The 26,956-nt window shown below is 44.2% G+C and overlaps 1 protein-coding gene across 1 annotated transcript; it reads right to left on the bottom strand.

Moving 5' to 3' along the window:
- Positions 1–795: 795 nt before the first annotated feature.
- On the bottom strand, positions 796–26,945 carry LOC146176667 (uncharacterized). The gene is made up of 4 exons (XM_084581354.1): positions 26,370–26,945; positions 16,877–16,902; positions 14,626–14,858; positions 796–3,125 (listed from the first exon to the last, which is right to left on the bottom strand). The coding sequence occupies exons 1-4, from the start codon at positions 26,943–26,945 to the stop codon at positions 2,734–2,736; spliced, it is 1,227 nt and encodes a 408-aa protein (XP_084437480.1). The 3' UTR covers positions 796–2,733.
- Positions 26,946–26,956: the final 11 nt, after the last annotated feature.

Raw genomic sequence — 26,956 nt, 5'->3', positions numbered from 1 at the left:
CTGTATGGAGTAAGCTAAACTTAGATATGCAGAACGACAGAGTTTGGAAGTGAACATGCTATTAGTCCTCAATTTCCATTCACCCTGTAAACCATTCTGAGCGAATCCATAAACTCACCCAGAGCATGTCAGCACACCTACATCAAACAAAAAGCTCCGGCACCGCTCGACGGTCACCCCTCAAGACAGAGATGCAAGCACCCTGTACTTGAAAATAAACGCAACACAAACACAAAATCCCCAGTAACCTTACCCTTCTTTTATGGTGACCACCCTTCGGGTGCTTCCCATGGCAGCCCAGAACCAAAACCACATTCTTCCACTCTCATCACAATGCCTAATTCATTAATACAAGTGCCTGTCTCCCTCCTCTCCATAAATGTGGGCGGAGATTTCCATTTCTTCCCTCAACCACCTGCTAGCCATAGCAGGTGGTATTGTGCTTTGCTGACACCTGCCACTGTTGAAAGCTGGTGAGCCCCACCGAAAATGGCAACGATGCGCAATCCTGAAATGGGTGTCTAGGAGCTGTGCTTAGCGATTTCAATGACTTATGACTTCAGGTAAATGTGTACATTCCAAATATATTCCTGTTACCCAAATAATATAGCATACCATATCTTTGTAAGCATTAAATTAAACAAAAATTTTGCTTCTTACCAGCGCTATCTGACATTGACCAAATTCTAGAGAAATCCCGCCTCCACTCCATGACATTTTTAATAAAAGGAATAAAGCCAAGATTACACAAACTGCATTACATGAAGTCGGTTATTTATAAACAAGATCTATCAGGAACATGTGCATTGACAGCACAAATACTAGATGGAAGTTTGTCAACCTCGTGATGTACACAAGGATGTGAATTCCACAACGAGGAGGTACACATGACAATCCTTTAATACATCCAATATATTCCCAGAGTACACTTCTAACACCTGAAACATCTCTATCTGCAGAAAAAATTCACAACCCAATAATTATGTGCTCAGTAATCCAACCACAAACCAAAAGAAGTAACCATGATTATAAACTGAGAACATAAATTTTCACCTAAATATTTCAAGCACAATAATTTTGGAGACAAATATACAAATTTAATGCACAATAATTTTGGAGACAAATATACAAATTTAATGCCACTCAGAATCTCGTGTCAGTTTAAATGGCAAAGAATGGACCCTACAGGACAATGATGAGAAAAGATGACACATTTGTTGAATATTTAAACGTTAGAGGCATTTAAAAAGTTTTCTATAGCTCCCTTTTCAAAAATGATCCGAACACAGGGGAATACAAAAACAATGAAGCACATACTTTTGTACGGCTGGAAGGTCAGCCGGACAACGTAAGATATGCATTGCAATTCTTAAAATTCAAAGTATTGCATCATCTCAATTAGATGGAAATCTAAATTAGAGAGTACCAACACAAACCGAAAAAAAAAAAAAAATGGTAAATTCACATCTCTCACAGCCATAGAAAAAAGAACCTACTGATGGTAACTAAAGAAGACTAAGCCTTTTGTGTAAGGATTAACTTTTGAGATTCAAAATGTAGATGTCATAACAACATCTTGCACTTCGGGAAAAAAAAGGCTAAGACAGTTGAGCAAAGGCAAGTTGTTAATAAACTAAAAACATGACATAAAAAAGCACCCACATCTGTGGTCAATTCACTTCAACTGCAACACTGTTCTTGAGCAGAGAACTCATGCTCTTAAAAACAACATGGAAAGACATCTCGCATATTTTTTTACAAACGAGACACAAATACAAGGTACAAAAACATGGTCATTTTTAAAGTAACTTGCAGGAATTATTGAAAGGAAGAAACCTTTGAGCAAAAAACTGTTGCTAAAATAGGTAACATATGGTGTAAAATGGCATCCCAATTCCGACATAGCTAACAAGCTACACTGACCAAGATGCCCAGGAAGGCAGCCTTCCATTTATAGAGCATCCCTAGTTGCTGCAAATAAAGGGTAGACGTCTAAAATGGCATGAGACTTGAATAGGTGAATGGAAACTGCAAACCAAAAACAACATTCAACATAAGCTTTGTGGCAGTCACTTGAAAAGTATAAACTTACTGCCAAAGTGATGCATGGCAGAAATATAAAGGAAGTTTTTAATTGAGCCCTCAGCTGACCTGAAACCAGGATGTTTAAGAAAAATTTGCCCACATCCTTAAAAATGTCAAACAAGATAACAAGCATGACTACCAATCATGATTCACTGTGTTATAATCTTCTTCCTTTGTTGACATCAGCATAGTGAACAGCTTTGGTTAAAGTTGAACTCAGCCAACCTTTCATGTCAGCATAATTAAAGATTTGTCAAGTTTATGCACTATGATTTACAAAAGCTGTTGCACAGTTCACAAAGTTGATGTATGCTATGACATGCACCACATCCATAAGCTTTGCATACTATACTGATTTTCACGTAAATAGACAGATAGAAATCAGTTAGGAAGAAGTTAGTGATAATAAAATATTAGTTAAAATGCCCAAGATATGAACACAGGCTAAAAGAAGACTCTTTGGCAGATAAGGTACATCTCCCGTTGCTCCAAAATTGTCCAGCAACCCGCAAACTTGCCAAAATTCTACCAAACTGTCGCGACTTCATAGCCTGTTGTTTAGTTCAGGTGATTTTTGTTCTCATGGTAATTCAGGTCATTTCTGCATGCAAATGTCACAAAGCAAAAACGGCATGCAAATGGTTTTTCTCACTTGTGTCTTCGTACATGTTTATTCAAGTTCGTACTGGTCACAAAGGTCATTGGACAAAGGTTACATTTATGGCGCTTCTCACCAGTGTGGAAGCGAGTGTGCACAGCCAAGTAATCTGATGAGGCAAAGCTCTTGCTGCAATGGGGGCACTGGTATGGCCTCTCGCCTGTGTGAATGCGAAGGTGACGTTCCAGGTGAGCTTTCGTTACAAAAGCCTTGATGCACTGGCTGCACCGAAAGGGGCGCTCTCCAGAGTGTGTCGCCTGGTGGTACTTGAAGCTGCCGTGGAAATCTGTGGCATACTCACACTCAGGGCACGAGAACCGCCCTTTTCCTCCTGATGGCTTCTCTTTACGTGAGCTGCTCCGGCTCTCATTTGTCACTGCATCTGCACGATAAAAGCATAAAATTATGACTATCACATAATTTACAGCCGGCCCACCTTGCAGGAAAGGCTAATGAATGATGAGGATTTTCCTAAGGCAGTTCCTTATGTTATTGGCACATGTGGTGGAGAACTCATAAAAACAAAATTTAAAACATGGGCCTTGAGATAAAAGATGATCTGACTTATTACTAACATGTCTCAAATACACGATAGATGCAAAAAACTAGGTATTAAGAAACGCTACAAACCTCAATGAGTTTTAAAAACTAGCACTAACAGTGAATTACACACTGTTTTTAGCACCTTCAACTCATAGAAGTAGGAAGTATAATATGCATGATGGACATCAGTGAACATTACTTTTAAAGGTGAAAAGGCCCCATGGCACTCCAAGAACCAATCTAGATTCTACAAAGACAGCTGACTGACATTCCCAGCATAGCAAGACAGGATATGTAAATGCAGTTTCACTCAACACCAGCTGCAATGTTAAAAAAAAGCACAGCAACATAGCTCACAACAACATTACTAATTTACTTTCGCTTTAACACTTCAACGAAGGTAAGCATACCTAAAAAACACAGCATAATAAATAACGTGCAGATATACATTAAGAAGGAAGGGCGTGAAAAGAATGAAAGAGAAAACTAATGAGCTACAGATGATGTGCATTCTGATCTAATGTTAAATATACCTTGAATGTAACTCCTTATTTTTTGCATGTGTGTAATTGTAAAATACACAAAGCATGAGCAGACACCTAATGAGCCGAGAGCTATCTAGAATAAGGAAAACACCTTTAAATACAAAAGTACCTGGTACCACTATATATATATATATATATATATATATATATATATATATATATATATAGATTGTTGCAATCAGCTTGACTTAGGAAGTAGTCATATCAATCTAGTGCTTTTCAAGTCCACACAATAGTGCACTTCGGATATGTGTGGATGACTGCACTACACTGCCAGCTGATATCTAAGTCTTATAACGCAATACAGGAGTTGTTACGAAGAGAAATAATAAGATATATTAGTCACAATTGCATGACTGGTGACCAGTTACATTTGTTGTGGGTACAAGTCAGACAGACATCAATGCATCTCAAGCATCCTGCATTTCCCCTTATAGCACATCCAATCACCGTAGTGGCAATGTATTGAGGTAAAGGCCACAAAAATAGGCAGAACGTCTGAGAAATGAGAGAAAATGGCAGAGAACTTACTGCTGGAAAAGTTACATAGAAGCATGAATATATAGATACTATGTGCAAAAGATTGTTGACACAAATTGTAGAATGCAAGGGAATAAAGGGACAGCAAATGTTGACACAGTGTGTGAATATGCAATAGATATACAGTTGAACCCGGATATATCGAACTCGAAGAGAATTGCGCAATAGTTCAATATATTGTGAAGAAGATGGGCCCCTTCGCTGAACGCTGACGAAAAGGAAGAAGTGTGGAATTGCCAATGCGCAGATTGTGTTAGTCTTGATCGCCCAGCTTCCTCGCCGACCTAGATGCCGTCCTCGACGTACTTCCTCTACATTTGGTGGAGGTGCGACCTGATATCCTTGCCTCACGCTGGAGCTTCACACCCGCACAGTCCCGGTCACTCGTATGGCTGACGACGAACATCCCCCGGCCCCTCCCGATGACCCCGCCGATTGTCTGCTCTGGCTCCTTCGCACCCTCACGGTCCCGGTCACTCGTATGGCTTACGACGAACATCCCCCGGCCCCCCCGATGACCCCGCCAATTGTCTGCTCTGGCTCCTTACGCCAGCGAGACCCTGCGCTCTTCAGAGGGACTGACGACACTGACTGCGATGACTGGCTCGCTTCGTACGACCAAGTGAGCTCATATAATAAGTGCAACGACGCCACAAAGTTAACAAACGTCATCTTTTATTTGACCGGCGTTGCCAACTTGTGGTATCGTAACCACGAAGCCGATATCACGACTTGGGACTCATTCAAGGCCAATCTTACAACCGTCTTTGGTCGTCCTGCTGTACGAAAGCTCCGTGCCGAACAACGGCTGTAAGAGCGACAACAGCGCCCTAGCGAAACATTTACAAGCTACATTGAAGATGTGGTCCATCTGTGCAGTCGCGTCAACGCGCAGATGTCCGAGAAAGACAAGATCAAACAGATCCTGAAGGGCATCGAACATGACACATTTCAAATGTTAACATCCCACGATTTGACAAATGGTGCCCAAGTTGTCAACCTCTGCCAAAGCTACGATGAGTTGCGCAAGCAGCGCCTCATCACTCGACCACCTGCCGCGCCGGTCGAATCATTTGTGGTCTCTCCTCTGCATCTGGGACTCCACGCTGCTGCAGCAGCTCAAAGATTTCATCCGGGAGGAGGTGGCTCGCCAGATATCACTGCTGCCCACGAACTGCGAGCTGTCCCAAAATTTGGCGCCTCTTCGGCAGGTCATCGCCGACTGCGTGGCGGAGGCCTTTCCGTCTGTCCTTCGCCAGCGCCCATGCCTCAGCCCGCCTCAGCTGTTCAGCCCCTCGCATATGCCGTCGTTCCGGTCGCTTCACCAATGACACCCGCTCCTGTCGCACCGCTGACGTATGCTGCCCGACCACGGCCACCTAGCTACCCTTTGGTCTACGCTATGCCTCCAACGCCTGCACAGGAATTTCTTCAAGCGCCGCAGGCTTTTATTCCACCTCGTCCGCAGCGCCGCAGTCCATGGCGAACCAGTGATAACCGTCCCATCTGTTATTCCTGCGGATTTGCTGGCCATATTTCCCGGTATTGCCGAAATCGCACTCACGATGATTTCCTACTGCGCCGAATCAGTACGTGGCTGGCGACCCTTCTGCACGTTCCGTCACGGATGACCGTGCCACCTTTTCTCCTCGCCGCTCAACCTCGCCGCATTGCCGTTCTCTATCTCCTCTGCGACGGCGTTCCAATCTTGCGCAAGAGGAAAACTGAATGCCGCAGTTCCTGAGGCGAGAACTGCGCAACGAGCGAACTGTCAAAGGCCTCACGTATCTCCCGCCAATCTGCTTGAAGTTTCTGTTGAGGGCATTGTCGTACTAGTTCTGGTTGACACCAGTGTTGCTGTTTCTGCCATGGCTGCAAGTCTTTGCCATTCATTGTGCAAAGTGACGACACCAATCTCAGAATTCTCGCTGTGCACAGCAAATGCCTAGCCTATAGAGCCTATAGCGGTGTGCACAGCACGAGTCGTCATTCAAGAAGTTGTGTACGCAATAGAGTTTGTCGTTTTGCCTTCCTGCTCGCATGATCTTATCTTGGGCTGGGATTTCCTGCCGCGTCATAATGCGGTGATAAACTGTGCTCGTGCCGAACTGGAGATTTTTGCGCTTGACGAGCCGTCGCAAAACGTTCTTTTCCCCAAAGTCGTCGTTGCCAAAGATATTGACCTCCCTGCGTGCTCTTCCGTTCTTGTGCCCTCCGCTTGTGCTTTCTCTCACAGTACCGATGTCCTTTTCACACCATTGCCAATGTTCCTAAACTGCAAAACTCTTCTCTTGTCTTATGCCGTACTTTCTATATCAGCTGGGCTCACCACGCTCTGGATTTCTAATCCGGTCTCATTTCCCGTATCCCTGCGTCGCGGTGAATGCCTCGGCACCATCCAGCTCATGGATTCTATTCTCACCGCTGACGAAACTCCCCCTTCCCAGCCCGCCAACTTGGCTGCGCTAACGCCACCTGTTCTTGGGCTGGACCAGTCTTCTGTCGGTATTTTTCTCCACTCCCTCGATGCCAGTCTTCCTGGGCCTCAACGCTCTGAACTCCTCGCACTGCTTCATCAGTTCTGCTCTTCATTAGACTCTCATCAGCCTGCTTTGAGCCGCACATCAACTGCTGCCCACCACATTGACACCAGTTCCCATGCTCCTCTGCGCCAGCGCCCCTATCGAGTGTCTGCCACTGAGCGCAGAGTTATTGAAGCCCAAGTTCATACTATGCTTCAGAATGGCGTGATTGAGCCGTCTAACAGTCCGTGGTCCTCCCCTGTTGTCCTGGTGAGGAAGAAAGATGGTTCTATACGCTTCTGCGTCGACTACCGTCGCCTAAACAAAATCACGAGGAAAGACGTCTACCCCCTTCCACGTATAGACGATGCATTGAACTGTTTACAAGGTGCTGAACTCTTTTCTTCGCTCGATTTACTATCCGGCTACTGGCAAGATCGCCCTAAAACCGCATTTGTCACCCCCGATGGCCTCTTTGAATTTACAGTCATGCTTTTCGGTCTCTGTAATGCCCCTGCTACATTCGAGCGTATGATGGATACTATACTGCGTGGCCTGAAGTGGAAGACGTGCATCTGTTACCTTGATGACATCGTGGTGTTATCGCCGGACTTTGCAACCCACCTCTCTCGCCTGAAACAGGTCTTGACATGTATTGCGAACGCCGGCCTGCAGCTCAACTTGAAGTGTCGTTTCGCTGCTCGTCAGCTGACCATTTTAGGCCACGTTGTGTCCAAGGAGGGTATACGTCCTGATCCCGGCAAACTTCGAGCTGCGACCGAGTTTCCGAAGCCTACTACCATCAAGCAATAAAGAAGGTTTTTGGGCCTGTGCTCATACGTTCGCCGTTTTATACGGAACTTTGCTTCCATTGCTGCCCCGTTAACTCAGCTCCTCAGCAATACCTCAGATATTTCACTGTGGCCACCAGCATGCGTCGACGCCTACGACACATTGCACCGCCTCCTCACAGCCCCGCCTATCCTGCGCCATTTTGACCCTGAGGCGCCCACCGAAGTGCATGCAGATGATTGTGGTGTCGGCATCGGCGCTGTGCTTGCTCAGCACCCCTCCGGCTTCGGTGAATATGTAGTTGCTTACGCCAGCCTTACTCTCACGAAAGCCGAAGCGAACTACTCTGTAACGGAAAAGGAGTGCTTGGCCATCGTCTGGGCCCTCACAAAGTTTCGCCCTTACCTTTACGGCCGTTCGTTTGATGTAGTCACGGACCATCATGCCCCCTGCTGGCATTCATTGCTCAAGGACCCCTCCGGCCGCATGGCACGGTGGGCTCTTTGTCTACAAGAATAGGACATCCGTGTAATTTACCACGCAGACGCCGACGCTTTGTCTCGCTCACCGCTGCCAGCAGACATTGCCAGCCTCTCCGTCATCTTCGCTCGACACCAGTGACATGCCCTCCGAACAACGAAAGGATCCATGGATCGCATCCCTTATTGACTACCTTTCCAACAATTCAGCGATTACCCCCTCACGCGCACTTCGCCGTCAAGCTTCCCACTATGAGATTCGGGATCACCTCCTTTACCGGCGAGTGGACGGAAATGGCTCCTCGTGATTCCGCGCCATCTACGGACTCAAATATGTACATACAGCTTTTCACGCCGATCCGCAGTGCGGTCACGCCGGAGTTTTCAAGACCTACACTCGAATCCGTCTTCGCTACTATTGGCGCGGTATGTACAACTCGGTACTTAGGTATATTCGATCGTGCTTGACTTGCCAACGCCGCAAACCCGCTTCTCACCGTTCGGCTGGTGAGTTACAGCCTCTCATATGCCCGCTTAGACCCTTCGACCGCATTGGAATTGACCTCTATGGCCCTCTTCCATACACAGCTGATGGCAATCGCTGGGTCATTGTCGCCGTCAACCACCTGACGCGATATGCCGAAACCGCCGCGCTCCCAGCTGCAACAGCCCGAGATGTGGCCAGTTTCTTATTGAAGAACTTCATTCTCCGTCACGGTGCTCCTCGTTAATCACTCAGCGACAGAGGCCGTGCTTTCTTATCTGACGTCATTCAAGCCCTGCTCGCTCAGTGCAAAATCATTCACCCGACTTGCACCACCTACCACCCGCAAACAAACGGCCTTACTGAACAATTTAATCGCACCCTCAGTGACATGCTCGCGAAGTACGTCGGATCCAACCACGCAAACTGGGACATTGTCCTTCCTTACATCACCTACGCGTACAACACTGCTACGCTGGCATGGGGCAGATGGAAGGGCCTCCGCCACGCGGTTGGCGATGACCTGTCGAAGGGGCGCCAAATTGCGGGACAGCTCGCAATTTGTTGGCAGCAGATATTTGGCGAGCAACTTCCTCGCAGATGATGTCTTTGAGCTGCTGCAACAGCGAGGAGGTCTGGATGGTGAGGAGATGGTGCGGAGAGGCCAGAAAGTGACTCTGCAGGCACGGAAGGCTGTCGAGGGAGGATGCGCTGCTTGCGCAACTCATCGTAGCTCTGGCAGAGGTTTATAACTTGAGCAACGGTAGTCAAATCCCGGGAGTTTAACATTTGAAAGGCATCATGTTCGATGCCCTTCATGATGTGCTTTATCTTCTGTGGCTCGGACATCTGAGCGTTTACGCGACTGCACAGGTGGAGTACATCTTCAATATAACTTGTAAATGTCTCGCCGAGCCACTGTGTTCGATCCTGCAGACGTTGTTTCGTACTGCTGGACGACCAAAAGACGCTTGTAAGACTAGCCTTGAATGAGTCCCAAGTTGTGATATCGGCTTCGTGGTTACGATACCACAAGTTGGCAACGCCGGTCAAATAAAATATGACGTTTGTTTACTTTGTGGCGTCGTCCCACGTATTGTACGCACTCACTCGTAAGGAGCCAGAGCAGACAATCGGCGGGGTCATCGGGTTGGCTGGGGGGTGTTCGTCGTTAGCCATACGAGTTACCGGGAGCGTGCGGGTGCGAAGCTCCAACGTGAGACAAGGGTATCAGGCCGCACCTCTACCAAATGTAGAAGAAGGACGTTCAGGACGGCGTTAGGTCGACGGGGAAGCGGGGCGATCAAGACCAACACGATCTGCACGATGGCAATTCCACACACCTTCTTCTTTCTCATCAGCGTCCAGCGAAGGGGTCCATCTTCTTTTTCACATCTGGTTCAATTACGCACATGGCTTGCAAACATCACATGCTGGCGCGCAGGAAACGATAACCGCAGATGCGCGCGCCTTTGGGGAATGGGCGCGGTGCTGCCCAAGACAAGCCGTTGCCTAACTGTCCCCTCTCATCCTTCCGCACGTGGCTAGAAAATGTCACGCGGCAAACAGCCGAGGGTGATGCGATAGTCTTTGGGGAAGGCACACTTTCCAGTGCGTGATGTGGAGTTCGATATATCGAACGATCGGTAAAATTCAGTTTGATATATGGTGCGGCTTTCCTATACTGTTACAAGGGTTTTTCAAGGGGCTATTCCGCGAGTTCGATATAACCAAAATTCGATATATCCGGGTTCGACTGTAACAGGTAATGCCAAGAAACTCTTCAACTAGCTGCCCTTCAGTTGTGAGAAAAAGTGAGCAGCAATGCCTCTTTAAAAGGAAGACGTAAGTGGTGAAATCGTGATGAACCTGCAAAAAAAAAAAAAAAGAAAGTCAAATACATAACTATGGGCAACTCCGATGCTGAAGTCTATATTGGGAATCAACCTAGAGAATTCGTATGACTGTAGAAGCATATATACAGGCATAATTACTTGTAATTACTTAAAAGGGGCCTTTTCTGCATTGCAAATGTTTTCCTTATGACAATACTAGAGTTGCAGGAATATTCAAAGCGAACGTTTGTTAAACATTTTGTATTTGAAAATTACCGAATGCACAAGAATTGCTGAATTCACAGTAGTTTTCCAACACTGCACGCTTCACCAGAACACTTGACAATGTGGACTGTACAGTGAAACATCCTCAAAACGTGACGAGGCCGTTTTTAAAGAGGGGCCTTCCTTTACGGAGTTGCACACAAAGCGAAGCACTTGACGAGACTGGGAAAAAAAATCGTTTTTACATTGCTTTTATGTTATATGCAGACATTCATGGTGAAGGTGTTCGTCACATAAAATTACTGTTATGAAAATAGTTTTTAGCACTGTTTTCAGGCCCATTCGATAATTCTAAGAATTGGTTAATTCAGACGTCTTTGCTAGTCGCTTAAATGCTGGATTAATGAGAATTTATCACATTCAGCACTAAGTTTATGCCATATTTCTCGCTGCATAAGAAGCACCCCTTTATAATTAGAGGCCTTGAATAAAATATTCGGTATATCAGATACACCTCAATTTATCTAGGCTAGGGCAATAGGACTTTAGTATACATGCTTGCGCGACCATCACAAAACACTCTGTGCAAGAAAGAAAACTTGTGCTAATAGCAGTAAAAAAGAAGCAACCCTCGTGCCTGAAACTACTGTCGCATAGTGAGAGCAGTGACACTTTATTATTACTCAAATTCTTGAAAGGCTTCATCTTCAGACGTGCTATTAAAAAAAAAGCGTGCAAATTTTCCTCGTCTGCAGAGAAGCACCTTCTCCGCGCTCATAATCACTGCATTGATCATCGCTATGCTATAGCGCTCTGACACATTTGCCAAAGCTCACCCAGGAAGTGGGGAACACATTAGATATGGCCACGAAATGATGCTGAAAATCGCAATTGGAAAAGTCTGTCGTCTTTCTTCGGCTTGCCTTCACAAAGTGGAAAGGGCAAGGAGCAAAGATGTCGCCGTCTTTTGTCATTTCATAATTTCATATTACTAATGCTCTAGGTGCCTCTGATGCGACCGTAGCTGTTGTAATTCCAGAAGTTGCTACCGCCATCGTTTCACGATAAAGTTAGGAACATTATGCGAAACAAAAACAAATAATCAAAACACAAATAATTTTCACCGTTATATAGGACATACTAGACCATTTTATTAAAAAAAAAAAGCTTTATACACCGGAAAATATGGTACTGCATCTTCCTGTAGCTTATACACATTTGCGCAATTATAGTTTAATTGATTTGGAGATACCATGTTAATTGTGAAATTAACTATTCGACCAGTGCTTGCTGTTTTTTTTTTAATTCTTCTTTTTTCCTTTCATCAAATATTTGACATTCATTTGACATTCAAAGGCACGTTCAAGGCATTTTTTTCTGATATTTGCATTAACAAATTTCAACATTCCCATATCCTTAGACAATATTCAAAATACAAACAACAGACAGCAGCCAAACAGAAAACAGAATATTTTCATCTTTCCAAAAGCAGAACAAGCACTGCGACCAAAACACTACATTTCTTTAAAGTAACTTACGCTTGTAGAGGTGTTTTGGCTATTAGGGCAGAGGAAGGAAAGATATGACAACACCAGACAACAAGAAAAGTGCCTGGGAAAAAAAAGATTGTCATCACAACTGTCTGGCACTGAGAATTGCCCCAACACAGAAAATTAAGTGACTCATTAATGGTTCACAGTTCCTAATGCCGATATTTGTGTCACGCCAAAAATGCTGGTTTTGCATTATGAGAAAGTACTGCAGAAGGCAAGGTCACAGTATTTCTTACATTATTCACACTACAGGTATCCACATGTTCATTTGCGTCAATGCACACAGTTCAAATGCGATGGCTAAAAAATTATGTATAGGCCAGCGCATCTCAAAGTGAAATAAAGCAATTGTGATGGAGACCTGATCTCAGAGGCACAAGAACAGTCTGATCAAAGACCATACTGTGGCTAATGAGATTTTGGCCAGCATATAATAAGATGATATAACCAATTTCTGCAAGCAAGCCATTCTTGGGAAAGAAAACCTGCGCCCTCTGGAAACCTGGTGGCATTGGAAAAGAACTGTGAGAATACTTTGTAGTTACAGAATTGGATAATCAGATAATCACATGCAACTGGCTGGGCATCTTTCTTATGAAAATGGCAACAGTACAAGCAGTTGCATCCCTTGAAACAGTGAAATTTGTTAATTGCACAATTACACAATAACATTCATAAACACAAAAAAAAGAAAGAATAGATGATTTGTTTTTTGTATGCAGCAGCTGCTGGCTGCCTTTGTATGTATCTCATAACGAGCCGGTCATATTGCCTACATATGCTAGCAAATTCTGAAAATGAGGGCCTTGAAACAAAAAATTGATGTCATAGGCAGATTAAGAGAATTTCCACATAGCTTCCACCCTCTCTGTTAGATCTTTACATTCCATGTGATACACACGGTAACACAGGACATTGCACATCTCGCGCTATGGATAAGGGTGGCACAAACTCTCTGAAGGGTAGGTTGCACACAAAATAAGTACCCAAGAAAAAAAGGATACTCAGCAGCTGTCGGCATATACAGATTAATCAGTTGAGCAACAGAGGCAAAATTGAAATGTTATGGGTTCAGATCCCACCAGTTGCATGCTTCTTTCTTCTGGTTTGTAATTATTTTAGCCCCGATTATGTTATTTCACTTTTGTCAACACCAAGAAAGCATCCTACTTTCCTTGGTATCATGACTGTTGGTTCGCAATGTTTGCATCTCATAATGAGCCCCTTATCCCCCCTATATTTGTTAATATGTGGGGTGATCTTGAAAGATGGGTCTTGAAATAAAGGATCACGCAATTCAAAGCTTATACCCATCTCTCATCAACATGACTATAGACAAGAAGCTTACTTGAGAAAAAAGACAGCTGACATTGTAGCTTAGTAAAAGATTAGAAATCCTGCGACACTGCGTGCCTTCCAATCCATCCATTGGAAGGAACAAAGTGCACTAATATCTCATGAAAGGCTGAAGATCATAAAGATATTAAGATAACAGCATTTATGTGTGCCACAGTAAATGCTGTTTACCAGTACTGCAACCAGAAAAATAGAACAATAAAACACTTTTATAAGACCTCCATAGGGTTACAATACTTTGCAGTTTGAAATATGAGAGCAGCTCTCTGGTTATTTTAGTTCTGCGATATGGTGAAGTAAAGCATCTGAGAGCCATATGTAACTGGGTAATATCTTACAAATTGGGAAATCTCTTGAACAACAGAAATCAATATGCAGATATAGATGGCGCATGCTGTGACAATTTAGAGATTTATTCGGAAGTGCCACACTGTTAGGTTAGGAGGCTACGGCGCCGCCTAACAGCTTGTCAGCGGTTTGGGTCATCCCTTCCCTTCACTTAGCTCACTGAACCCCCCCCCCCCCCCCCCCCTCCCCCCAATGCCATGCACGTCTGGTGGGATGCCCCGCAGTGCCAGAATGGCCATCACTAAGCGCTGTGTGTGTTGGTGTGCACAATCTACGTGACGACTATTACCCAGATGCGCTAGCTCTTTGGGTTCTGAGAGAGGAGGTGGTTTATGGCCTTCGAGGATGTGCAGGGCGAACAGATACCTCAACAGAGAGATGGAATGGGGACCATAATGGCTCCTCGAACGTCACGTGTCGCCCCTGCTGCACAGTGCTTTAGTTTTTTTCGTATTGGTCCGCATAACGTTTTCGAGAAAGCGCGTGTTGCAGGAAAATAAAAACAACCGCGTTGGCACCCCTGGTGTGCCATTGACCCATTTAAAGGAACAGAACACCGGAATTTAGGTCTCGCTTTTTTTTCGCCGCAGTAGAAAGATTGATGTCTAAAATGTTCGATTCCATAACGGTTTTGTTAGAAACGCTGTATAAAATTCTTACCGGGAATTTTTCGATCAATGCGTGTGCCCGTTTTTATGTAGTCCGATGCTGGAAACCATGAGCAGCGACTGCGATGACGACTAGTGGTCGACAAAAAAGACGTACCGAAAACAAATATCAATTTCACTCGCCAGGCATTAATTCGACATTTTTTGCGTAGAGTAAGGTCCTTTTCAGTTTCACACTCAATGCTGTTACGACACAATAAGGCACGCCCTCGTCGATGTAAGTTTTAGTGGGCACTGTCATTGCTTCATTCACAAAATTGCACAGTGTGGCGCCATCTAGTGGCAAAACCTGAAAGCATACCTCTTGAGGTGCGAAAGCAGGGGTGGTTTTTATTTAAGGACGCACTGGAGAGAGCGCAAAATATAATAAATTATGGCAAGCACCCCTAGAATAAAAAAAGAACAGTTTGCAGCTACGAAGACCAACAATATTTTGCTAACATGTAGTCACGTGGGCGGCTACACTGAAAGTACTAGGGTTTCTCCACTAGATAGCGGCTCGGTTGATTTTATGCGATTTTCAATGGCAAATTCAAATTGTAAAGTCTCTTTTCTTTGATATTGTAGTGCTCGATCTGTATTATATAAGGCAAGATCTCTTCATCTCCACCATAATCTCATGACATATTTTGGCCAGTGTTCTGTCCTTTTAAGTCATGTTTAGTCCTTCGTGCACAAAAAGCTAGTACATGGAATTGTGCATAAAATGTATACTGGATAATACAGCAGAGTATGCACTTCTCTGTGCTTGTAGTTTAATTCTGTTTGCAAATACAACATGAAACCAGAAATACACAAGATGAACAGTGTTTGTTATATTTTAATCTTCCATCCTTTTTTTTTTTTGATCAAAAATAAGATTCAATATTTGAAGGCAATTCTTTCCCTTATTAGTATTTGATCCATATTAGTATTTGATTCACATACACTACATGTTCCTGTCACCCGGTGCCCTTTTTTACACACTATGACTTTCATGCCATGACCAGCCATAGAAAGTGGGGTCTCGAAATACCATGTTGTCCTTTTAAAAAATATATCTTTTCTCGATACGACCGCTAATAACCATGAGCACAAAACAACAATGCAGCATGCTTTTACCAATGACCAAATTTTACAAGCAACCGAGTGTACAATAATCTTTCTGCCCTCTGCATGCACTCTATAGGCAAATACGTGTGCTACAGTAAATGCTGTTTACCAATATTTCAACCAGCAAAATAGAACAATGAAACACTTTTATAATACTTCCATAGGGTTACGACCCTTTGCTGTTCGAAACATGAGAGCAGCTCTCTAGCTATTTTAGTTTTGTGATATGCTGAAGTAACGCATCTGAGAACCATATGTAACAGGATAATATTTCACCAATTGGGCAATCTCCTACTTGAACAACATAAATCAATATGCTGAGGTAGATGATGCATGCTGTGAGAATTTAGAGATTTATTAATTGCCGCTGACGGTGCCGCCTAACAGCTTGCCAGCCGCTTGGGTCATCTTTTTCCCTCACTTATATCGCTGAAGCGTTCCCTCCCCCCCCCCATGTCCTGTAGGTCTGTCATCCGGCCATCACTAAGCGCTGCGTGTTAGTGTGCACAATCTAGGTGACGACTATTAGCCGGCTGCGCTAGCTTTGGGTTTTGAGAGAGGAGGTGCTTTATGGCCTTCGAGGATGCACAGGGCGAACAGATGCCTCAACATAGAGATAGATAGGGGATCGTGATGGCTCCTCGAACTGCACATGTCGGCCCTGCAACAAAGCGCTATCATTCCTAACAAAGCTTTTTCGTATTGATCTGCAGAGCTGTAGTCATGTAAAAAGACGCTTAATGGTTTCGAGAAAGTGCATGTTGCTGGAAAATAAAAACGTGCCATTGACCCTAAGTCATGTTTAGTCCTTCGTGCACAAAAAGCTAGTATATGGAATTGTGCATAAAATGTATACTGGATTATAAAGCAGGGTATGCACTTCTCTGTGATTGTACTTTAATTCTGTTTGCAAATAAAACGTCATTTCAGAAATAAACAACATGAACAGTGTTTGCAATTTTTTAATTTCCCATCCTTTTTTTTTTGATCAAAAATTAGATTCAATATTTGAAGGCAATTCTTTTCCTTATTAGTATTTGATTCATATTCAAAAATTTCAATATTTGCCCAGCCGTAATGAAAACATACAAAGGGGCCCAACTTTGGGGTGCAACAAGCATCCCATGAAAAGCAAGAAAAGCAGTACTCACCCATCACAGTTGCTCTCTTGAAGCACCTACGTGCAAAGCATCAAAAGACAAAAAACCAACATACGAGGAGCACATTCCCAAGAAGACTCGATTTCATGGGAGAAATGGAGCAGCTGCTCAGCAGTGCCTTGAAATTTGATAACTACAGCTATGTGCTTACATACGAGTGGTCCGGGTCTGATGAACGCAGCATGGAGCACAAAAATGTGCCAACTGTCAATCATCGCGATGGCTTTTTCATAAAGCACTGCTTTTGGGGGCAAGGTGCACGAAAATAACTAAGGAGGCGATCCCAGCTTGAGTGCCGTCAACAGACAGGATTTATTAAACCTCTTCTGGGCTTAGGAAAACGTACCGTATTTAGTAGATTCTAAGCTTTTTCATGATTGTGCTGTTCAAAGTAAGGCAGAGTGGTTAGATTTAGATTTGAAAGATCGATAGTGAACCCCCTCCCCCCCTCCCCCTTCTTTTCACGACGATATCTTGAGATAGGCACAAGAAGTTACAATTTATTTGGCAAAATCAGTGGCAAACCCGATTACAGTTTGCTTGAACTTCAAGCTGTAGGCAGCGCTCTAGAAGTTCTGAATTTCATTATGGGGCTCAAACAACCAACACAAAACTAAGCAATGCATGCACACCCGCCGTGCCCATAAAGCCTGCCAAGCACTACCGATACCAGCCCCCACGTGGCAACGTGCTAATAGAGTTATTGCTTCCACCCAGTTTTGCATAGTTATCGGGGCCACTTCCATCCAGTTTTTTGACATTGTGTGCCGCCATCTGCCACACCACCTCAAAACTCGGCAGCTCTGGCTCGATGACCGAGTGACCAAGAGAGGGGACTTAGATTTGCAAAAATGATAAATGCCGAGTGAACTCTGTGAGAACTAAAGATAGAGTTGTTCATACTTGATGTCAAGATACGTTAATTTACACTTTCACGCAGTGAAAGTGTCAGTACTAAATTCCTCCGTACTTCATAGAACAAAGAATTTTCAAAATCGGGCAATTTGGCTGATACCTTTTCCTGGATAATATGTTTTCCCATGCACTTTTAAAACCGTAACAATGAGGTTTTAGTGTACAATGAATAGGAAGCACACTGTTTTTTACTGCTAGAGGTCCAGCAGACAGGATGAACAGTTTGCCTAAGAAAAACATTACATTTGCATCACAATGCCTAATATAAAAACATGTCATCATATCACCGGGAATAAGCAACTCTCATTTGGAATCGACCAAAACAAAACAGAAACCTATTAATTCACATCATCCAGAGACTGTTGAGGGAGCCAAGAAAAAACACCTGACAGCTATTGAAAACCAGAATGCCTTTTTTGTAAGAATTAAATTTTGGAAGATTTGAAATGTACATAGAGTTGCAGTTTCGTTTCCCTGTTCCAGACCATGTATAGAATCAGTCCACCCCACCCGATACCCAATCTTCTCCCTGTGAAGACACAAGGAAAACAGCCAAGTGCTGGTAAATGTGTAGCCATTCAGTTAGAACTGTTAGAACTCCGGACGGCCTCACTTATGGCGAATATTTTCAACATTTAACTAATAGTTCTTTTTGTGTTCTTTACATTAAAAGAGCAGTTTCAAAGGAAGGATGGGGAATCAATAGGTAATTAATTTTGTAGAAGTTGAGCCAGCAACTAGGGTGCAACATGAATGCCATTAAGGAGATGTACCCAATGGGTGCCAAATAAACTGCGCTTTTCCCACTGCACTCCCATTTTGTGTAGTGAACTTGTCTATATATAACCAATGCTCAAATGCATTTGCGGACTCAAAAATCACCCTTCTTATACACGAGAAACAGTATAGGTTTTTTTCTCGGCAGCTGGCAAAATTCCTCAAAATATTTCGTCTATGGTTGCCTAAGGCAGCATGCACTGAACTAGTGCATCCACTCCCATGCTAGTTGAAATCCTTTGAAGAGAAAAACTTACTCAAGGCAAAAAATAAACCTTTATAACAAAATTAGGCTGCATACTATTTGAAAAAGGCATACTTCACTAAAACATTTTTAAATTTGAAAGAACATGGGAATTGAAAGTTTTCCACTGCTTATAGATTTGTATATGATGCCGCTATCACTCCCTGCAGTCTATCGAGCATGGCATTGCCGCTGCCTAATACCCCTGTCACACGGTCACCTTCAAAGGATTGACTCGACAGCCTTCAAGATTTTCAATCGCGATTGAACTCTGAGGAGTTATGGCACTGCTACATGGCAAAAAACGTTTGTGGCGTCAACCTCGTAGCTTTCCGGTTTTGCTTAATGAACTAAAATCTTTCTATAAATGCAAAATAACATATAACTATAACCTTTTCTTAGTAACTGCAGGTATTGAGTTATCAAAGGACACCTTTTTTTTTTTTTTTTATTTCTTCAAGCGCATTGGCTTCCATATGCCTGTGGTTTTAATTGTTTGCTTTTCCCGGTGGTGCAGGTTACAGTGGTAGAAAGTACAAAAATAATGCACCTTAAAGAAAAGCGATGCTATTTTCAAATTATTACGCACCGTAATATTTTACAGCAAAAATTAAAGATGTAAGTAATAACCCTTGTTCAAGTTTTTGTATCGTGCACACGCTGTGCACAAGAGTGTGCGTGGCGCTCCTCAAGTCAATGCTAGCAACCTTGCGCAACATTCAAAACCATCAAGGTCTCGATAGAGTTCTGACCTGTTCTGTTGACTCAATAGACAATAGACTCAATGGCCATTTAAAACGCACATGTGGCAGCATTTGAAGGCCTTCGAGTCGAAAGACAATCGGTTCAAGGACCTTCGAAATACACGTGCGACAGGGGTATAACAATGGTTGCACTAAACTATCAGGCTCATCCTAGTAACCCCTTCCACACCTGGTTAGCCATCTATGCAGTGCACCCTAGGTGTGGTTTACGCACAGAACAAGCCTCTGATACCATGACTGGTTCATGCTCCATTACATACAGGCTGGGATTAAGACTATTATACAGAAAGGCTGTACAATGCGCACATAAAAGCCGGCAAAATTCTGTCATATGAAGCACAAGAATGCATGTCTGCATTACAAGAGTTATGCATGAAATCTAGTATGAACAAATGCTGATCCAAGTATTCCTTTGTGTCTATCAAGAAAATGTGTACCAAACATTCACCAGAAAAAAAGAATAACACCAAAGCCCACAACACAGCTAGGGCATGATCAAAAAGGTTAAAACTCCTGCTGTCGCTTTCATTCCATGCGAGGCCTTGCACGAGCTGAGTAATAAGTAGAAAGCTCTTAGCATAATTCCAAGAGGAGTGCAGTGCAAATGATCCTGGCAAAGGAATAAGGGCAGATGTATCCCATTGTGGCCACCTAGCACCATATATGCAATTTCACAGATTGTGACTTGCAAGCGATAGCAATGTAATGGGGCCGAGTTCTTTTAAAGCTGTGTTTTCCTGCAAACATTGTACCACAATAGTGTTAGTACACCCACGTAAAAAAAAATTTCCTGTAGGTGCGGGCATCAGCATCGACAGCCTAAGGCCTCATAGGCTCGCAAAAATTATACATGCGTCAGGCATAGGGCAGTTTGCAAGAGACAGAGTGGGATCTTTGCACCCCTGTTTGAAGCCTCGCCGAAAAAAACATGCATGCCTCTGCGATGCAGCCTGATGTGCTCACTTTTACAGCCACAAGACTGCGATGATCACAGTGTCTTTGACACTTTCCCCTGAAGAATATGTCAAGGCGTACAGGGCATCTTATGTGGTAAAGGTTATCTGAAAGGAAATTGCCAGTGTGGATTAAGTAATTTAAGAACGAGCATTAATGTCTCTCTCATTTCTTTACATACATGACGACATGATCACATAGTATGCTCTAACAAAGTAATGCTCTCGCATATATGCGGCGTGAATCTTGTTGATTTCTGTAAAATGTTGTTTCTCTCTTCTCAACAAAACCTCAAATACCATTGGAAACAAAATAATTAGACAAAGTGTTAGAAATGACCAAAAGCTAGAGGCAGCTCTGCAATTGGCATGCACTCAGGGTGCATGTTGTTTCTCTGAATGGCAGATTTGCGAGATAGAATGAAAGGGCTCCTAGACTACACTGGTAAAGAAACTGCAAGAATTAAACCTCAGTGATGAGCTTAGCTTTCAACCAGGCACCCACAGAGGCCCCAGTAGAATGCGGTAAAATGATACTCCAAACCAAATACCAAAGGTGTTTTTATGCTGGAATCTAAAACTCCCATAGCTGGGTCTGAAAATTGCTCTTTCTCGCCATTCCTCCTTTGAAGTGCATGGAAATTGAAGAAATAAAAAGGAAATTAGACAAGAATGGAATTTTTGTTTTACTACCACATAAACATAGAAAGATTTCCTATCGCTAAATTTCACTCAAGCTATCAAAACTGGGAATATGAACCAAAAAGAACATTGGGGAAAACGCATTTTGTTGTGCAAAACGCTAGGTCATGATTAGGGTGCAATGTACCATTACCGCCATCCTTTATCTTGCCTCTGTCTTGAAGCGTCCGAACGGAGCAAAACGCACTGACGGCCTCAGCCCATGAAACAATGGCGCGCCATACCGATACATCCTCATTTTGGCACTAACATGTCAGTTATGGCTACATCTAAGACGGTACAGGCGATTCCATAGGAAGTAAACATTTCGAAATATTGATGACTGCGTCCGATGGCTCAAGCCATCAGACAGCAAAAAGGACATGCGAACCGGTACCGCCGGTACCTAATAATGTGTCCCCAAATAATACGAATAATCAGCTAGGTGGCGCGAGCAGATGACACGTGCGTGTTGTTGCGAGCGAATGTCAGCACAGCTCCCTCCGCTGTTCTCACTTTATTCGTGACACAATGTTCGTGCGCTTCGTGCACGGACACGACGAGCCCGTGCACGAGAAACAGTCTGATATCTCCATAAGGCGCCTATATTGCAACTGTTTAAAACGAACTGTTCACTTCTGCCTCGGAAATTGAGCTCGAAAGTCTGCGCATTTTGTAAACACCGCAACAAAGATAACCTGTTACAGCTGACCGTTTTTACAGCCTTCGGCGTAGTCCTTGGTATTCGTGCTTGACACGATGAGTGCACAACAAAGGGACGCTCCTTTCGTTGCTTCAAAATGACAGCTGCCAAGCCGTCCACTGCAGTCCACGTGCGCTCATGACTTTGACACTTTACCATAAGCACGCACTGAAAAAAACGAGCACTTCCCGACGTTGCTGCTTGAACCGTGCATAACCGTGCCCATGTGGTCATGTTAAAGTTTACCCATACCCATGCTTGAATGTTTGAATTGTCGCATAGAGCTAATACACAAACTATGAATTACCATTTTGCATAACCGTGCCCATGTGGTTAAAGTTTACCCATGCCCATGCTTGAATGTTTGAATTGTCGCATAGAGCTAATACACACACTATGATTTACCGGACTTGAATCAATCAACATTGTCATTCCTTCCTCCATGATGTTGTCGGATGGATGGATGGATGATAGTGGCTCTGCCCTTTGAATCGGGCGGCAGCTTGCGCCGCCTAGCCAAAAAATTAAAAGAAACATATTTATCTCTTCCCCATTTTTAGCTTCTAATTCGCGCGTATCTGCCCCCCTCCCTTTTTTTCCTCTTTTTATTCTCTTGACTTTTTCCACCAATCCTCTAACCTCTCTTTTGTTATCAGAACGCGTTCCTCATCCATTCGTCCATCTTCCCCAGCAAATCCCAGTGCTCTCTCCAGATCTGCCGCTTTTTCCGCGGGAAGGGCCGGACGAAGTTTTTGGCACCTTAGAACAACATGTTCCGTTGTTTCCTCCTCAGTTCCGCACGCCGCGCATAATATATCTACTTCCTGAAATTTTTTCCTGTACGTTTTTGTTCTGAGGGCCCCTGTTCTAGCCTCAAACAGCAATGAGCTCCCTCGTGAGTTGTCGAATAAACTTTCTTTCTTTATATCCTGTTTTCGAGTTCTATACATACCCAATGCTGATTTTCCTTGCATTCTTTCCTCCCACATTTTCCTTTCTGCCTCCTTTACCTGCTTTTCAATGCTGCTGTTTTGCTGCGGTGTATCTCCAAACTCTAGGTACTTAAATCTGAGCTTTCGGGTTCTGTTAGTGCATTTCGTATTCAGGCTTTTCATGAAGAGGTGCTTGTACATTTTTCGTGCCCACCTTGATTCCTCCATTTCGGTTAGTCTCTGATCATATTTTAGTTTGCTAATTGCCTCTCTAACCTCAAATGATGCCCAGCCCATATCTCCCTGGACTCCTTCATCAGGTGTGTTGCCATGTGCTCCCAATGCCAATCTACCTACCTTTCTCTGTCTGATTTCAAGGCCTGACTGTACTTCTGATTTCATGCACAGGACTGCATTTCCAAAAGTGAGTCCTGGTACCATAACACCCTTCCATACCCCTCTAACAACCTCATACCTGTTATAATTCCAGAGGGCCCTGTGTTTCATAATATCCGAACTCCTTTTCCCTTTGTCTATCGTAATTCCTTCATGCTTTTCTAGGTAATTTTTTCCTTCGTTGATCCATATGCCCAGGTATTTATAGCTCTCCACATGTTCAACCTTGGTGCCTTGTATTTCCAGCACGTCCCCCCTTTCATCATTAAATACCATTATTCCTGATTTTTCACTGCTAAATTGCAGTCCCAGCTTTTCGCCCTCTTCTCCACAGATCTTAAGCAGCTCCTGCAACCCATCCCTCTTATCTGCCAGCAGTACAATGTCAGCCGCGTACATCAATCCTGGTAGAACTTGTGTTACTTTCTGTCCTCCCTGCATATAGCTTGCATCGAATCCCTTATTACTTTCCTCCAGGCGCCTTTCCATTTGGCTCATGTATATCATGAAAAGCAGCGGTGACAGTGGGCACCCTTGCCTAAGCCCCCTTTTTATTTTTGCTGGTTTTGTTGTTTCCGTCTCCCATACTATCACTGCCTCATTATCTGCATACACTTCTTGTATGAACTGAACCAGGTTTTTATTCAGGCCATATTCCTTCAACTGGTCCCACAGTTTTTTCTGATCTACACTGTCGTATGCCCCTTTAATATCTAAAAACGCTATCCATAATGGTCTCTGACTTGCAGCTGCTGTTTCTATACACTGGGTAACCACAAATAAATTATCCTCTAGTCTTCTGTCCTTGCGGAAACCATTTTGTAGTTCTCCGATGATATTCCCTCCTTCTGCCCATTCCTCCATCATTACTTTTACTAACTGCATTGCTACCCTGTATATAACTGATGTAACTGTGATTGGCCGATAGGACTTTATGTTATCTCTGCTTCCCTTGCCTTTGTATATTAGTCTCATCCTGCTTAATTTCCAATCTTTTGGTACTTGACCGCCCTTTATTGTTTGTTCAATCAACTGTCGCAATTTTACTTTGCTTTTTTGTCCTAATCTGGTAATCAATCCCATGGGTATGCTATCTGGTCCTGTCGCTGTTCCCAAGGGGACCTTCCGTTCTATTCTTTCCCATTGTCTTGCTGTCATCTCCTTATATTCTTGCTCCTCGTCCCTGTGGTCCTCATTATTTTCAATTTCTTCTGCGGTTTTCGCTTCCAGACTGGCAAAGGCTGTTTCTATTGTGCGCCTAACATATTCCTGTGCTTCCTCTCCCTCCACTCTTTTTCCTTCCTCTGTGGTCAGTGAGTGTTGGACCCCTTCCGTCTTTTTTGCTTGTAGCCTTATGTGGTTCCAAAACCTCTTTGCTGCATTTTTATCTTTTTTACTTATGTCCATCATCCACTGGACCCCAGCTTTTCCTATTTTGATTTGGATTAAGGTTGACGCCTCCCTTTTTCTCTCAAGGTACTCCTCCCATTTGGATTCTACTTCCCTTGGTGTGGCTTCCCTCTTCTTTGCTAATCTGTGCTCTCTGGATGCCTCTTGACGCCTCGTTATGGCTGCTTTAACTTCAGCATCCCACCAGCTTTTTGGTTTATATTTTCTCTTTCCTCTTCTAATCTTGCCCTTTTTTAGCTCTCTTTTAAATACTTCTACTAGGTCATCGTATGTCCATTCTCTATTTGGTTGTTGGTTTACTATGTCTTCAATGCGCTTTGACCCTTTTTCCAACTGCATATCATTGAGTTTCTGGTTGCTTTCACATACCTGCATTTTTGTTGCGGCCGCTGTCCCGCCAAATTGGAGTTTAATTCTTTTGTGATCGCTTCCTAAGCTCTTCGCCCCTTCTTCATCAATTTCCATACCTACTAACTTGTCATACAGCTTGTGGGACATCAGACAATAGTCGATTGTGGAATGAGAGTTATTTCTTTCCCATGTTATTTTTCCCTCACACTTTATTTCTGAATTAACTATTGTGAGATCCTGGGCTTCACAAAATGTTCCTAACATTTTGCCTGTCGTATCGGTAGCTCCATCAAAAAATTCCATATGGGCATTCATATCCCCTAAGATTATCACTTCCTTATTCTGGCCAAATTCCTCTATGTCTTTAGCTAAACATCTGAAATGTTCTGAATTTTCCTCATTCGAGTCATTTCCTGTTTTTAGGTAAACAAACCCTAGTATTGTATCTAGGTTTCCCACTCTACCCTGGAGCCATATATGTTCTCTGCAGCTTTCTGTTATCCTTTTCCAATCTTGGCCTTTGATTAGCGCCCCCAGGCCACCTCCTTTTCGGTCCTTCCCTTTTCTATTGCACCCCAGCCATGAGTATCCTTCAATGTGTGGAGGTTCTTCACTGTCTCTAAGGTGGGTTTCTGCTACACCATATACTACAAAATTTCCAGTTTGCAGCTGCTCCTGAATTTCATCCCATTTAATTCTACTTCTACCCCCTTGCATATTAATGAAGGCCAGATTTACGGGTTGTTTCTTTTTCCTCCTCCGTGCCTTCGTCCTGCCCTTCCTCCCTCCATCTTTGTCTCCTACTTCTCGGTATGCAGGGGCAATCTGCTCGCCTATAAAAAAGCTAGCGCCCTTCGCCCCATCCGCAGCCCAAGCTGCCATCCCGCTGGTGCGGTGTAATGGATGCCATCAGGCGTGAAGGGGAGGTAGTTCCTATCCCCATGTATCACCCTGTTCACATCCATGACATCGCACCTGAGGGCCTTCCCAACCTCCCAGATCATCTCATTAGCCCTCAGTACTTGGTGGGCTACATACGGGCCCTGTCCCTTGACTGCCGGCACTGTGCACAGCACTATGTGCACATTCTCAGCTGTGGCCCGTAGCTTCGCCACCCCTGTTCGTATCTGCCTGCCTAGGTTTTGTCCTCTGTTCTTCAGCACGTCATTTACTCCGGCATGGATGACTACCAGATTGTCTCCTTCTCTATTTTCCCACAGCATATCCCTTGTCCTCTCCACTACCTGCCCAAAACACTCGCCCGGCCTGCTTTCCACTTGTACTTTCTCAGTAAACTTCACTGTCTTTAAGACTGCCTTTTTAATTCTCGTGACATTGGAGCTCCCTACCACCCATACCCTCTTGCTGCCGGCTGCTGTCTCTTCCCTGTCAGTGGTATCCAGTCCCTGCTGTCTCGACCCCTGTGTCCCCTCTTCCCTCCGGTTACCATCGGGGCTCGTATCCCCCATAATCGCTACATTCTCCCTGCGCGCCCCCTGTGACGCGTCCGCCCCCCCCTCGTCCAGGGTGGCATTACTGCCTGCATTCTTGTGGAGTGCCTTCCGTCCCTCTGCCTGTCTCCTTGTCCACTCTTCCACCTGATCTTCCAGTCTGCTTGCCTTATCGCGTACCTCTCTCAACTCGCGCTGTAGGTTCTCCACCCTGACGCCCCACTCCTTCTCGACTCTTGTCTCAAACTCCGCCCTTCTCTTCCTTTCCTCCTGAAGCTCCTTCCTCATCCGTTCTACCTCCTTGGTCAGCTCCCCCTCTACTGTCTCCACCGCCGTGCATATTTTGCATTTCAAGCTGGCCTCCTCAGCTTCCATCATGCTCTCAAACCCTGTCTCGTCCAGGAAGCACCAGCGCTCACACGTTCCGCACTGGACGAGATCCCCAGGATCCCCACCCTTTGCTTTCCTGGTCGGCCGCCCCATAGCCTCAACTC

The sequence above is a fragment of the Amblyomma maculatum genome, chromosome 10, assembly GCF_055883805.1.
Source record: "Amblyomma maculatum isolate TAMU_Amacu chromosome 10, ASM5588380v1, whole genome shotgun sequence".
Lineage (NCBI taxonomy): Eukaryota > Metazoa > Arthropoda > Arachnida > Ixodida > Ixodidae > Amblyomma > Amblyomma maculatum.
This window is presented reverse-complemented; position numbering and strand designations above follow the sequence as displayed.